At 35.5% G+C, this 12,623-nt stretch overlaps 2 protein-coding genes across 3 annotated transcripts in view; one reads left to right on the top strand and one right to left on the bottom strand.

The window, feature by feature from the left end:
• Window positions 1-1,455: 1,455 nt before the first annotated feature.
• Window positions 1,456-12,623, bottom strand: part of Hcs (holocarboxylase synthetase-like protein) — a 37,264-nt gene continuing 26,096 nt past the window's right edge. For both annotated transcript variants that reach the window (XM_075289437.1, XM_075289438.1), the window contains exons 13-14: window positions 2,221-2,549; window positions 1,456-2,148 (exon numbers count right to left, since the gene is read on the bottom strand). In XM_075289437.1, coding sequence (XP_075145552.1) covers window positions 1,971-2,148; window positions 2,221-2,549 — 507 coding nt within the window. In that variant the 3' untranslated portion in view covers window positions 1,456-1,970. The remainder of the gene's footprint in view (window positions 2,149-2,220; window positions 2,550-12,623) is intronic.
• Window positions 4,377-9,822, top strand: ksr (kinase suppressor of ras). Its single transcript, XM_075289436.1, has 2 exons — window positions 4,377-5,101; window positions 5,558-9,822. Exon 2 carries the CDS (start codon window positions 5,622-5,624, stop codon window positions 9,111-9,113), a length of 3,492 nt encoding a protein of 1,163 aa, XP_075145551.1. The 5' UTR covers window positions 4,377-5,101; window positions 5,558-5,621; the 3' UTR covers window positions 9,114-9,822.

The raw sequence follows: 12,623 nt of genomic DNA, 5'->3' as shown, positions 1-12,623 counted from the left end.
TTACAATTTTAATTTGCGATTTTCGATATAACCTGCGTGAAAATAGCAGCGTCGCTAACTTTTGATAACGGAGTTATCGCAAATATAACTGGGTGACACAGGAACGTCAAAAACTAAATTAATGCACTAGTTATACCAGTATGAAATTAGCGTTTTTTTCATTTGGCACCCATTTTCCACAGACAGAATATTTTATGAAATTTATTCTTTTAAAAGCCAAAATACAATGATGCACAAAGCGTGGAAGAGTCACCATTTTCTACAAACAGGCTTACCACATGCACTCCATACAATGAACTTTATCCGAGTTTTTGCGAGAACTGGTTGCCTGAAGACTTCCCCGTGGAGAGCACAGAAATGGACTTCGTACACAAAAGTAACAACGGAACTTGATAAAGGGCATTAATACCTACCACATTCATATGGGAAACGCGCATTTATAGATTATTTAGTAATCGGCGACAATTCTTAGCATTTGTCCACACTGCGATTCTTTACAAACACAGGCATTTTGTTCGGATAAACTTATAATCTGAACAGCGCATATAATGTACGGCGCAATAGTTATAAAAGGCATGCTTGTGACTGCTATTATTATATTACACTATGCTCTATTTTATAGAGACTTTAAATATCGATTTTATACTGGAAGGCGATTTTCAAGTTTCGAAAAGAGATAAACTTATAATCTGAACAGCGCATTACATACGAATGAAGTCATATAATGAACGGCGCAATAATTATAAAAGGCATGCTTGTGACTGCTATTATTATATTACACTATGCTCTATTTTATAGAGACTTTAAATATCGAAAAAGAGAGATTTCGAGCATAATATGAACCTTTCAAATGCTGATTATAAGGTTGGACATTTAGATGAGGCAGATGAAAGAACTCTACTTGCGAAAGCGATGGAGGTAAAACAAAACGCAACATCTGACTCTACTGTTCCTCCAAATAAATCTGCTTGTGCAAGTATAGAAATAGGCAAATGTAAATATTGAGTAACTTCATTCTATATGGGACATGATACTGATATGCGCTCGGAGTTTGAACCAGAGCCATTGCAAATAAAAACAAAATAGTATGTGGTAAGTTGTTAATGCTAATCATAATATATGGGAAGTAGTTATTATTAACAAAGAGGTTTTGGACGTCACCCTAGCCTCGCGGTACTCAATGGTAAATTATATGAGTTTTCATCCCCAAAATTGGGTACTGTGTTTTTCGAACCGAAACCCTGCTTATTTACACGATTACTTTCAATCAATTAATTTCATAAGACAAAATGTTACTCAATCCACGCTTCAGGACTTTTCCATCCATGATTTTACAAGATTTTCATATATATTTTTGCACTTCTAATTTTCGTCTATTGTACCCAACCTTAAACACAAACTTAATACAGGTCTTAATCGTAAAGTATTGCAATTTTTTAACAATATACACATACATTTCATTAATGGAATTACATTTTTATTAAAATAGCGTTTATTATATATTTTTATATGTATAATAACTATATAATATGATAACAACAACGAGAATATATAATTATTTCTATATTTTCAAAAAACACACAGAAACTGATTAATAGTTATAAGTCTGAAAATTTTACGATTATAATAACAGATGTAGTTATATATTATAATATTAATTAGAAGAATGACTAGAATTTTGAAGAAACAAAATTGTTCGTTTTGTTTATCGAAAGCTAAAAAGTAAAGTAACATTTATAAATAGGAATATATATGTATGAGTATGTGTGTCCTTTTTAATTGGGTATGGAACCTTTAAATAATTCACGTATTTTTAAATATTTAATACCAATTTCTATAACTTTAAATGTGTTTTTTTCTCTTTTTTGCATGCTCCTAACATTTTGATAATAATGCTCAATATATAAGTCCCTTAAATGCATATAAAGATCTTAATTCCTTTATAAAAACTACATTGAATCGACATGGTTTCAATTAAATTTAGGTACAATTAATCCCTTCAATATATCAAAACTATTGCCATCAGGATGGACAGTTTCAGTTAAACCATTGGCCAGCTTAACTTGTAAAAATCCATATTCATCAATACCAATCACTTTGGCCTCCTTTGTAGATCCATCTTTGTCACAAATTGATATAGATTGATCGCTAATACAATTATAAGATTTTTAAGTGGAAATTATTTTGATTGATTAAAAAAAAATATTTTCATTTACTTACCCGTGTAGCCATAGATCATAATATATTTTGTAGAATTTTTCAAAATCTCCCCCCTGGACCAATTCAACCAAATATTCGATTTCATTAAACATCAATGCTATATATTGCTCATATTTAAGCAATGGCAAACTTTTTTGATTCGAGTGATTATACTCCCTTATCATATCGTTTATGCAAATTGTAGGTTTGCTATTATCCAAATTAATACCGCACCCTATGTTTACTAATGCATTTGTACCCATAATTGTAGTTTTTATAACTAAGCCACCAATTTTCGTAACACCATTGGCATAGGCGTCATTAGGCCACTTTATGCCAATATTAAGAACCTGTAAATAAATTAAAAAATAATCCTTTAATATTATTTAAGATGTGTATAAAAGCGGAAATATTCCATAACGAATATTTTAAATCGGGAGAATGCAAACAACTTAATTAAGATATTGTTGTTAACATTTATTGAATTTGGCGGCACTTCATAGAATCCCCACCACATCGATATCAGTCGTATACGATAGCGCCGTCACTCTTGAGAAGTTGCACCACGCCAAGTTGCTAAAAAAGGATTGTAAGAGTATCTTTATTATGTTTCTATGTTGAAACAATGAAGCGTCCCCAAATTGTTCCCAAAATTCGTATCAAAAATCCCCAAAGAGGGGACACATACGTTAAAAAAGCGTAATTTTTTGCAAATTTTTCAGTTTGTACAGGCAGTATGTGTAAAGCTTAAACGTATATTTTTTGGTGTTTAATGTTACAATGTAATTTGTTTCTTCTAAAATACGTCGAATATTGTAAGAAATTAATTTAAGAAAACAAAACAAAAATATCTCTAAAAACGGTCCTTCTAGGCTGAAAATACTGACTTCCTTTTGTTAAAGTTTTGCCCATGGCTCTTAAACTATTAGATATACTCGTACACATGCTTAAACTTTTTTATGGCCTTACAAGTTTCAGCAATGAATAAATCATGGAAATCGGCTCATATTTGCGAATTTCATATACCAGAGTTGACTAATTTTCAACGCCTATGGATCCACTAAGAACCACTGTGCTGCGGCCGACAATTATTACTACCGGCAACGACGGCTGAACCGATGCATATATTTCTACCCTTTAGAGGGGTTTACAAGTTCCAGCTTGGAAATCGGTTCATAATTGCTGATCTGGCAGAAAAAACAAAATTTCATCACCCGAGGTGAACAATTTCAACGCCTAAGGACCCATTTGGTGGATCCCCAAACTAGCAAACTTAAAGGAAAACACAAGGAAAAATTATTTATCCATTCAAACGTTGCAGAATTTTTTCAATGTTCTAAATTTAACTAAAAAGGAAGCTAATAATTGCACTCATGCGATGCTTTATTATAGTAACGTGGCGTGGTAGAAATTCTCAATAGTGTAGGCGCTTTTCCAACGAGTTGCGGGTATCGTATGCGATTGTTTTCGACGTGGTGGGGATTCTCAGAAGTGCCGTCAAATTAAAAAAAAGGTTGGCACAAGATTAATTTTTAATTGAAATTTCTTCAATCACAGGGATTCATTATTAATTAAAATTTCTTCAATCACTGAAAAATTTATTGATACTATTAATTGCTGTGTGTAATTTTTGTTTTAAAGTAAGTGCTATGTTCGCTTTTGGCGTTGATATTTTCGCGGTTACTTTATTAAAACAATTCAATATAAAGCAGATAGATTAACTCAATTGATGTGCAGATTCTTGTTCCTCTAGATTTCGGCAAGACTTTAAAGGAATATGTCTGATTTCATTTATAATTTTGATTATTTTAGGAAAAGTAATCGCGAAAATAAAGTGATTTTCAACTCGAAAAACTAACATAGTACCCACCTTTATTTAAAAACATGATTGAATCAATTAAATTTTTATTTGAATATTTTTTAAAATGCAATAAAATTTTGAATTAAAAAAAACATGTAGATATTTTTTTCTGTGTGTGTAGGGGCCGCTACAATCAACTCCTCATATATACAACAATCGATTTCGGTAATCGATAAATACGTATGAAAATCACATCACTAACGCCTAACGAGTGCTTTCTTCTGTGCTCACCATTCGCAACAATTGTTGATACTTTTTGCCTGACATTCGCAATTTCATAAAATCCGCTTTAATATGACATTCACAGTTTGACACACACCACCACAAGCGCATTAGACAGACCTCAACCACACCGACACACACATACAGTACTTTTTGTACTTTTTCACCATATCAATTCCAACAGAAAAATTAAAAAAATCGAATAAAATACCAAAAATAACCAATCGAAAACATTGTGTGTGATGCCGTTTTTGGGGAAATAAATGAAAATTAAGTGAAAAACTTTAATGGAATGGAGAATTTTGCAAGAATTTCTCAAATACCCCAAGACGACGACGAATGGCGACGGTCACCAACAGTAATAGAAGAAGACGACCAATGGGAAAAAATCTATAAAATTTTGAGGTGTAACAAATAATACTATATAAAAATTTGCAAGAAAAAATAGCATTACCAAATTGTGAGACGAAAACAAAAATACATATGTTTACATGAAATAATACAGCTGTGTGCAGTGAGAAAAAGTGAAAATAAAGTACAACAAAATAATGTTATAATTCGTTCAATTAATAAAAGACGGTGCTCTGCGATACTACGCAACGATTGGCTGATCACCCCCACCCCCGTTGTCTTGCTGCTGCTGCTACTGTCGTACAAAAACTAAGGCAACACACATAAAAAAGAAGTCAACAGAAAAGAAGAAACTGCAGGCAGTGGCCAGTAAAAAAAAGAACGTCGCAGGAATTTTGTTCATTCCTCCATTGTTGTCCTTTAATGGACAACAAAAGATTTAAATTCCATAAATTGAAACCAAAAAAGGTATAGTTGCATATACATATATACGCTACAACAATAGGCTTGCTCTAAGATTATTTGCTAAACAAAAATCTTAAAAAAAAGATAAGAAAGAGAAGTAGCATTCAGGCATACCATAAAAACATATTCATTTTTGTTGGCCTCATTAGTAATCCCTAGTATTTTTAAGGGGTAGAATTATGATATGGAAGTGCTATGGTCTATTATAAGACAAAAAATTAGTCAACAATGCTTTTTAATGATTAATTTATTATCATAAGTAACAAAGATGTCCAAGCGGTCATATATATTTCTCCATAGTCCGAAACAATAATGAAAATTCATAAATGGATAGTATTTCCTAGAAAAAGCCCCCCTAAAGCCTTACCTTGGATAGACCTTGAGTTTGTTAATGTGATTAGAAAACATTTTTCGATTTTTTTTTTCTTCGAATTGATAAAGTTTCTTTCTCCTTTTCAGAGAAGCCAACTCATGTGATTTCTTCACCTATGACATTAACAACACCACAAACGACGCCGCCATAATGAACAACAGTGCCACTACGACACCAACAAAAGCAATGACATCTTCGAATCATCCACCACCATCCATGATGACGTCGTCTTCACAGCATACATTATTGCATCAATCGGCCTCAACGCATTCAACACCGGTGCGTAGTAGCCCCCATTCAAATCCACATTCAGCATCGACATCCTCATTGCCAGCCAATGATTTGGATGTTATACAGGATATGATTGATTGTTCGGCAAATCGTTTGGAAGGTTTGCGAACACAATGTGTGACCAGTACATTGCTAACACAAAGGGAAATACGTAGTTTGGAGACGAAATTGTTGCGTATGTTTTCGGAATTGCTATTGACCAAGGGAAGACTCAATGAACGACTGCCGGCCAGTGGTTTACCACATACCTCAGGCAATGAATTACGTCAATGGCTACGAGTGGTTGGCCTTAGTCAGGATACATTGAATGTATGCCTAACCAGGCTATCAACTTTAGAGCAAATACTAGAATTAGATGAAATGGAATTGAAGGAACTCTTGCAAAATAATCCAAGCCATCGTGAGGAGGAATTGCGACGTCTAACCAAAGCCATGCAAAATTTACGAAAATGTAAGGAGATCTTGGCAAATCCTATGAGCCATGAAAATCATCTGCTACAACCGGATGGAGAAGATCAGAAGAATGTCAAGGAAACCAATGAGCAGATGATCGAACAATTATATTGGGATTCATGGGATCATCGGCATCATCGTGGCAGTGTGGGTACTATTGGTGTAACAGCATCACCACGTACCCATCGCAATATTATAAAACAAGCAAAGCAACAACAGAATCAATCAAGTCGACAATCGCCTTCAAATGATTCACAGGCCTATAAATCCTCAACAACATCGGTAAACAATTCGCTAACGGACCACGATAGTTCCACTCAAAGTAGCCAGAACTCGGCATTAACCTTAACTCTCACACCTTCACCTCCAAATTCACCATTCTCCATATCCACATCAGTATTTGGTGGTGGCAGTCTAAATGGCACACCACAAAAAGTGAAAATAGCCGGAACACCACCGCCAATGAAAAAGCATATGACTACATTGAATAACACGCAACCACTGACGCCCACTCATGCGGCTACATTACACAATGCAGGTGGCAGTACAAACTATTATCAGCAGCAACAGCATGATCATATATCCATACCTCTGTCAAAATCCAAATCAAATGAATCGCATATACAGGATTCCTCATTATCCATAGTATCGACTATCATAAGTTCGCCCACAATGGCCAACAATTCGTTAAAACACAATAACATTGGACAAGGTGGTGGTGGTGGTGGTGGTGGAGGATCGACTACCCGATCTCGACTAAATACTGATCCCAGTCCCGATAGTCATTCATCGGCCAGTTCGGATATTTTTGTCGATTCGGCAAATAATAGTAGCAATAATAATATCCTACAAGTCCCTCCATCGCCCTGTACACCAATAGTCAACCTAAGCATGAGCCATAATATAGCGCATCGTTTTACCACACTGGTTAAAATGGCAACTTGTGATTTGTGTCAGAAGCCTATGTTTATTGGACGCAAATGTAAGGAATGTAAATATCGTTGCCACAAGGTTTGCGAGCCGGATGTGCCACCTTCATGCTGTTTACCACCAGAATTTATTGATGAATTCAAGAAAACCATCAATGATCAAGTTGCCGCTGGCTATCATTCACAACTAACTCACACACCTCCCATCTACAATACCCAATCACCTAATCAGAGTCATGGCAGTCTGGGTAAACAGAGAAAAGGTTTGACCACTGGTCGACATCAAAAACATGGCTCTAATGCCAGCACCGGCACTGGAGGCGGAAGTACGGGTCATGTGGATAGCAGTTCTCCCGGATCAAGTTGTAATAGTTCTAGTCCTTCAAGTCCTGCTCTCTTCAATCTTCAACATCATACTTCGTCGAATGATATGCAAATCACAACTATAATGAGTTCGTCGGCAGGTGGTTCTAGTACGAGCTCTAATATGCTATCTACTCCCTCTTCCCATAGGAATGCAAGTCAATTTAATTTTCCCGATGTGACCATAACATCAAATTGTAATAATCCGGCTGGTGCTACTACCGAAACCATATTATCTGCTCAAAATGCTAATAATACCTCATCGCCAAATCATGAGTACGGCCTGGATTATCATGGGCATTCACGTAACAACAGCAATGAACCATTGATTTCCAGTAACCACACAAATACCTCTCATCAATCAGCCATGGCTGTGACCATGAGCAATAGCAACAACATGTCCTGTAATGCCTCAGTTATTTCGTCTAATTCCACGGTACACAGTAGCATTGTTTCATCTTCGGCAAGTAATATAGTTGTGGCTACTGGACCAGCAACGTTTTTCCAACGTAAGCTCAGTTCAGCAGGTGTTGATAAACGAGGTAATTTCACTGAATTATCCGATACACACAAATCCAATGACAGCGATAAAACTGTATCGCTATCCGGCAGTACATCGGCATCTACGGACTCTGATCGTACACCCGTTAGATTGGATTCAACAGAAGATGGAGATTCTGGTCATTGGCCCCGGCAAAATTCGTTATCGCTTAAGGAATGGGATATACCTTATGCCGATTTAAAAATGCTGGAAAAAATTGGACAAGGACGTTTTGGTACCGTGCACCGGGCAATGTGGCATGGTTCGGTGGCGGTGAAACTGCTCAAGGAAGACTATCTGGACGATGAGAAAATGTTGGAAGCTTTCAAGGCCGAAGTGGCAAATTTCAAAAAGACTCGTCATGAAAATCTGGTGCTTTTTATGGGTGCTTGCATGAATCCTCCCCATTTGGCCATAGTGACTTCACTTTGTAAGGGCAATACGCTATACACGCATATACATTCGCGCCGAGAGAAGTTTGTTATAAACAAAACCACACTGATAGCCCAACAGATTACCCAAGGTATGGGTTATTTGCATGCTCGCGGCATTATACACAAAGATTTGAGGACGAAGAACATCTTCCTGGAAAATGGCAAAGTGATTATAACCGATTTTGGCCTGTTTAGTTCAACAAAACTTCTATACTGTGATAAAGGTCTGGGTGTGCCCCTTGGATGGCTGTGTTATTTGGCACCCGAATTGATGCGTTGCCTAATGCCTAGTAAGCCTACAGATGAGATTCTTCCCTTTACTGCTGCCTCCGATGTGTATTCGTTTGGTACGGTGTGGTATGAATTGCTATGCGGTGAATTTCCCTTTAAATCCCAACCTCCCGAGTCGATTATATGGCAAGTGGGTCGAGGTATGAAACAAACATTGGCAAATCTACAAACCTCCAGAGATGTAAAGGATATACTGATGTTGTGTTGGCATTACACCATTGATGATCGACCCGATTTCCCCAAACTACTGACACTATTCGAAAGGCTACCCAAGAAACGTTTAGCTCGATCACCGTCACATCCAATACAGTTATCAAGATCAGCTGAAGCTATATTTTAAAGAGGTGATCACCACTAACATAGAAATTATGTTAAAAAAAAACACATTAAAAAGAAGTTAAAAAATAATAAATAGCTATATGTAAATATATAATCAAGCAAAACTATAAAAACGAACACGAAAATGTTGTTAGAGAAGTTGAAAAAGATTTTTTTTTCGAAAAAAAATGCATTCCTCTTGACACTTTAGAAATTGCATGCAAGAAAGAACTTTCACAGACACACAACCGAACATACTTCTTCTCTATTCATACTTCTTTTAGAAAGAAATACGAAAAAACTACAACAAAAAAACTATGATGAAGAAAAGATAGCGCAAGTACACTACATTAATGATTGTAAATATATCTCGAGTTAGAAACCTCATTAAAATCAAACACAAGAATACGTAGAACAAAAACTCATACACACAAACACCCACACATAAAAAAACATACATATGAATAAAATTATTATAATATATAAATAAAAATATATGCTTTAAAAGTAAGAAACCACAAACAAAAAATTTAATATTATTATGATTATTATTAAGTTAAAAGACAACAAGACGCAGATAAAGCAAAGAAAATTAATAACAGAACAACCTCTAAAGAAGTGAAAATCTATTTACATTAAAATATAATGTAATAAATGCCGACAAATATACATATATATTAAAAAAAATAAAAGAAATAAACATTATGACATTACTACACCATAAAAAACAATGCAATTGATTTTTTTTTCTTTCACAACAAGATATATTTGGAGAAGGTTTGTGGTGGGGATTAGATGAAGTTTTGAACCAAGACAATTCGCAATTTTCAAGTAGTAGTGGGAGTAATTTATTAATTGGTTACATAGTTATTCTAAAACCTACATTAGAAAGATTAGAAGCTTGTCTTCATCGTCTCCATCTTCTTGAAATCATGCAATTGTATTCCAAAAACTAGTTAATGGTAATCGACGTGAGCATCTTATTCTTAACCCTTTCGACCCTAAAGTTGCCTGTGGGCAACTTTTTGTTTCACTGTCAGCGTTGTTTTTATTTTTGTTCATAAAACTGTAACGGTATCGAAAGCTACAAGTGTTTTCTTCAAGTTGAATAAAAAAATAGCTAATTTGGTTGTCAATTAGCAAATTTTTTCATTAGTACGCACGTGCCTCAAGAAAACAAGTAAGGAAAGTCAAAAGTCGGGCGGGGCCGACTATATTATACCCTGCACCACTTTGTAGATCTAAATTTTCGATACCATATCACATCCGTCAAATGTGTTGGGGGCTATATATAAAGGTTTGTCCCAAATACACACATTTAAATATCACTCGATCTGGACTGAATTTGATAGACTTCTACAAAATCTATAGACTCAAAATTTAAGTCGGCTAATGCACTAATGTTAGTAAAAAAATATGGGAAACATTTAAATCTGAAGCAATTTTAAGGAAACTTCGCTCGATATATATGTATTAGAAGTTTAGGAAAATTAGAGTCATTTGTACAACTTTTCGACTAAACAATGGCGATTTTACAAGGAAAATGTTGGTATTTTGACCATTTTTGTCGAAATAAGAAAAACATATATATGGGAGCTATATCTAAAACTGAACCGATTTCAACCAAATTTGGCACGCATAGCAACAATGCTAATTCTACTCCCTGTGCAAAATTTCAACCAAATTGGGGTAAAACTCTGGCTTCTGGGACCGTATTAGTCCATATCGGGCGAAAGATATATATGGGAGCTTTATCTAAATCTGAACCGATTTCAATAAAATTTGGCACACTTGACTATTGTACTAATTGTTCTTCTTGTGCAAAATTTTAAGCAAATTAGGGTAAAACTCTTGCTTCTGGGGCCATATAAGTTCATATCGGGCGAAATATATATGGAAGCTATATCTAAATCTGAACCGAAGTCTTCCAAAATCAATAGGGATCTATTCTGAGCCAAAACACATACTTGTGCCAAATTTGAAGTCGATTGGATTAAAACTGCGACCTAGACTTTGATTACAAAAATGTGTTCACGGACAGACGGACATCGCTCTATCGACTCAAGAGCCCACCCTGAGCATTTTTGCCAAAGACACCATGTGTCTATCTCGTCTCCTTCTGGGTGTTGCAAACATATGCACTAACTTATAATACCCTGTTCCACAGTGTGGCGCAGGGTATAAAAATATTTGCGAATTTGAAAAAAGCTTTTTATATATGTGACTTTTTTTCAAAAATTACAACAAAAATGTTAAAAGTTGTTATTAAATTGGTTGTAGTACATACATATCAAATAAAATATTTGTGGGAGTCAAATTTTCGAATTGAAAAAAACCAACATGTGAGAAATTTTTAAAGTTGTAAAGTTGCCTGTGGGCAACTTTGGGCCATTGTGGTAGTAAAATTATACATATTTTTGGACTAAGACCTAGAGAAAAAAGGTTTGAAAAATAATGATTTTGAACAAATTTTGAACTTCAATTGGGATGTCCCAGTGACGAGGAATGCGGCGATGATGTGGAGAACATATCTGCAGTGCTGGGGAGGAATTTGGAAGGAATCGTACAAAGGGAGGATGCCATTGATATCGGCCTTCTTGGCAACATACTGGTGAATTAGCACAAATATAGGCGCTTTATTTTTTTTCTCACCGTCAGTTGAAAAAACAAAACATTTTCGTGAATCACGCGTGATTCACGTGAAGCCGTGAATGAAATTTAAACTAAATCTCGAGAATGTGCGTGAACGGGACTAAATAATTTGTCGTGCGTGAGTAAAAATCAAATTGTGTTCGTGATTGTGAAATCACGCTCATAATAAAATTTCACGCTCACGATAAAATTCGTGTTCACGATAAAACCGAGACACAAAAATATTAATGGCCAGTTTCTCATCCTCCGATTAATTTTAACCGGTGGATAGACCTCCGGCTAGTACAATTTTTGTATGGGATCAGCTGTTTTATCGACACGATAAATAATAACAAGACATTGAGAAACTGGCCCTAATTGTGCTAATTGTTCCGTCGTGAGTTATGAATTTTAATTACTCATCAGTAATTGCAGCGAGTCATGAGATTTGTCGTGAATCACAAGAATTTTCGTGAATGGTAATTGTTGTATCACGAACATTTTCGTGAAAGAAGAATATTATCGTGAGTCGCGAGAAATTTCGTGAATTACGAGTATTTTATTTCGCCACCAAAAATTGTCGTGTTCCGAAAATATTCGTGAATTACGAGATTTGTCGTGAATTGCGAAAATTGTAGTGAATCGTGCGGGAGCGTGAGGCATAAACATTGTTCGTGCATGAGCGTGCGCTAGTATGACTTTTCATTTCGTGAAAAGTCATACTAGCGCGTGAATTCATACCCACATCGCGTGCGCGAGTAAAAATATTTCTTCGTGAATGTGCCTGAGCGCATCCAAGTATAAAAGGTTGGCTGATAAGTCCCCGGTCTAACAAAGAAAAACACATTTTTTGGTCAAAATTCGTTTTTATTATTCAACATAGTTCCCTTCAAGAGCGATA

This window comes from Haematobia irritans, chromosome 1, assembly GCF_050003625.1.
Source record: "Haematobia irritans isolate KBUSLIRL chromosome 1, ASM5000362v1, whole genome shotgun sequence".
Taxonomy (NCBI): domain Eukaryota; kingdom Metazoa; phylum Arthropoda; class Insecta; order Diptera; family Muscidae; genus Haematobia; species Haematobia irritans.
The sequence above is the reverse complement of the archived record's forward strand: the minus strand, read 5'-3'. Positions and strand labels throughout refer to the sequence as shown.

Excerpts from the sequence above, each read along its gene's own strand:
- ksr (XM_075289436.1), top strand. The coding sequence starts at position 5,622 with ATGAACAACAGTGCCACTACGACACCAACAAAAGCAATGACATCTTCG.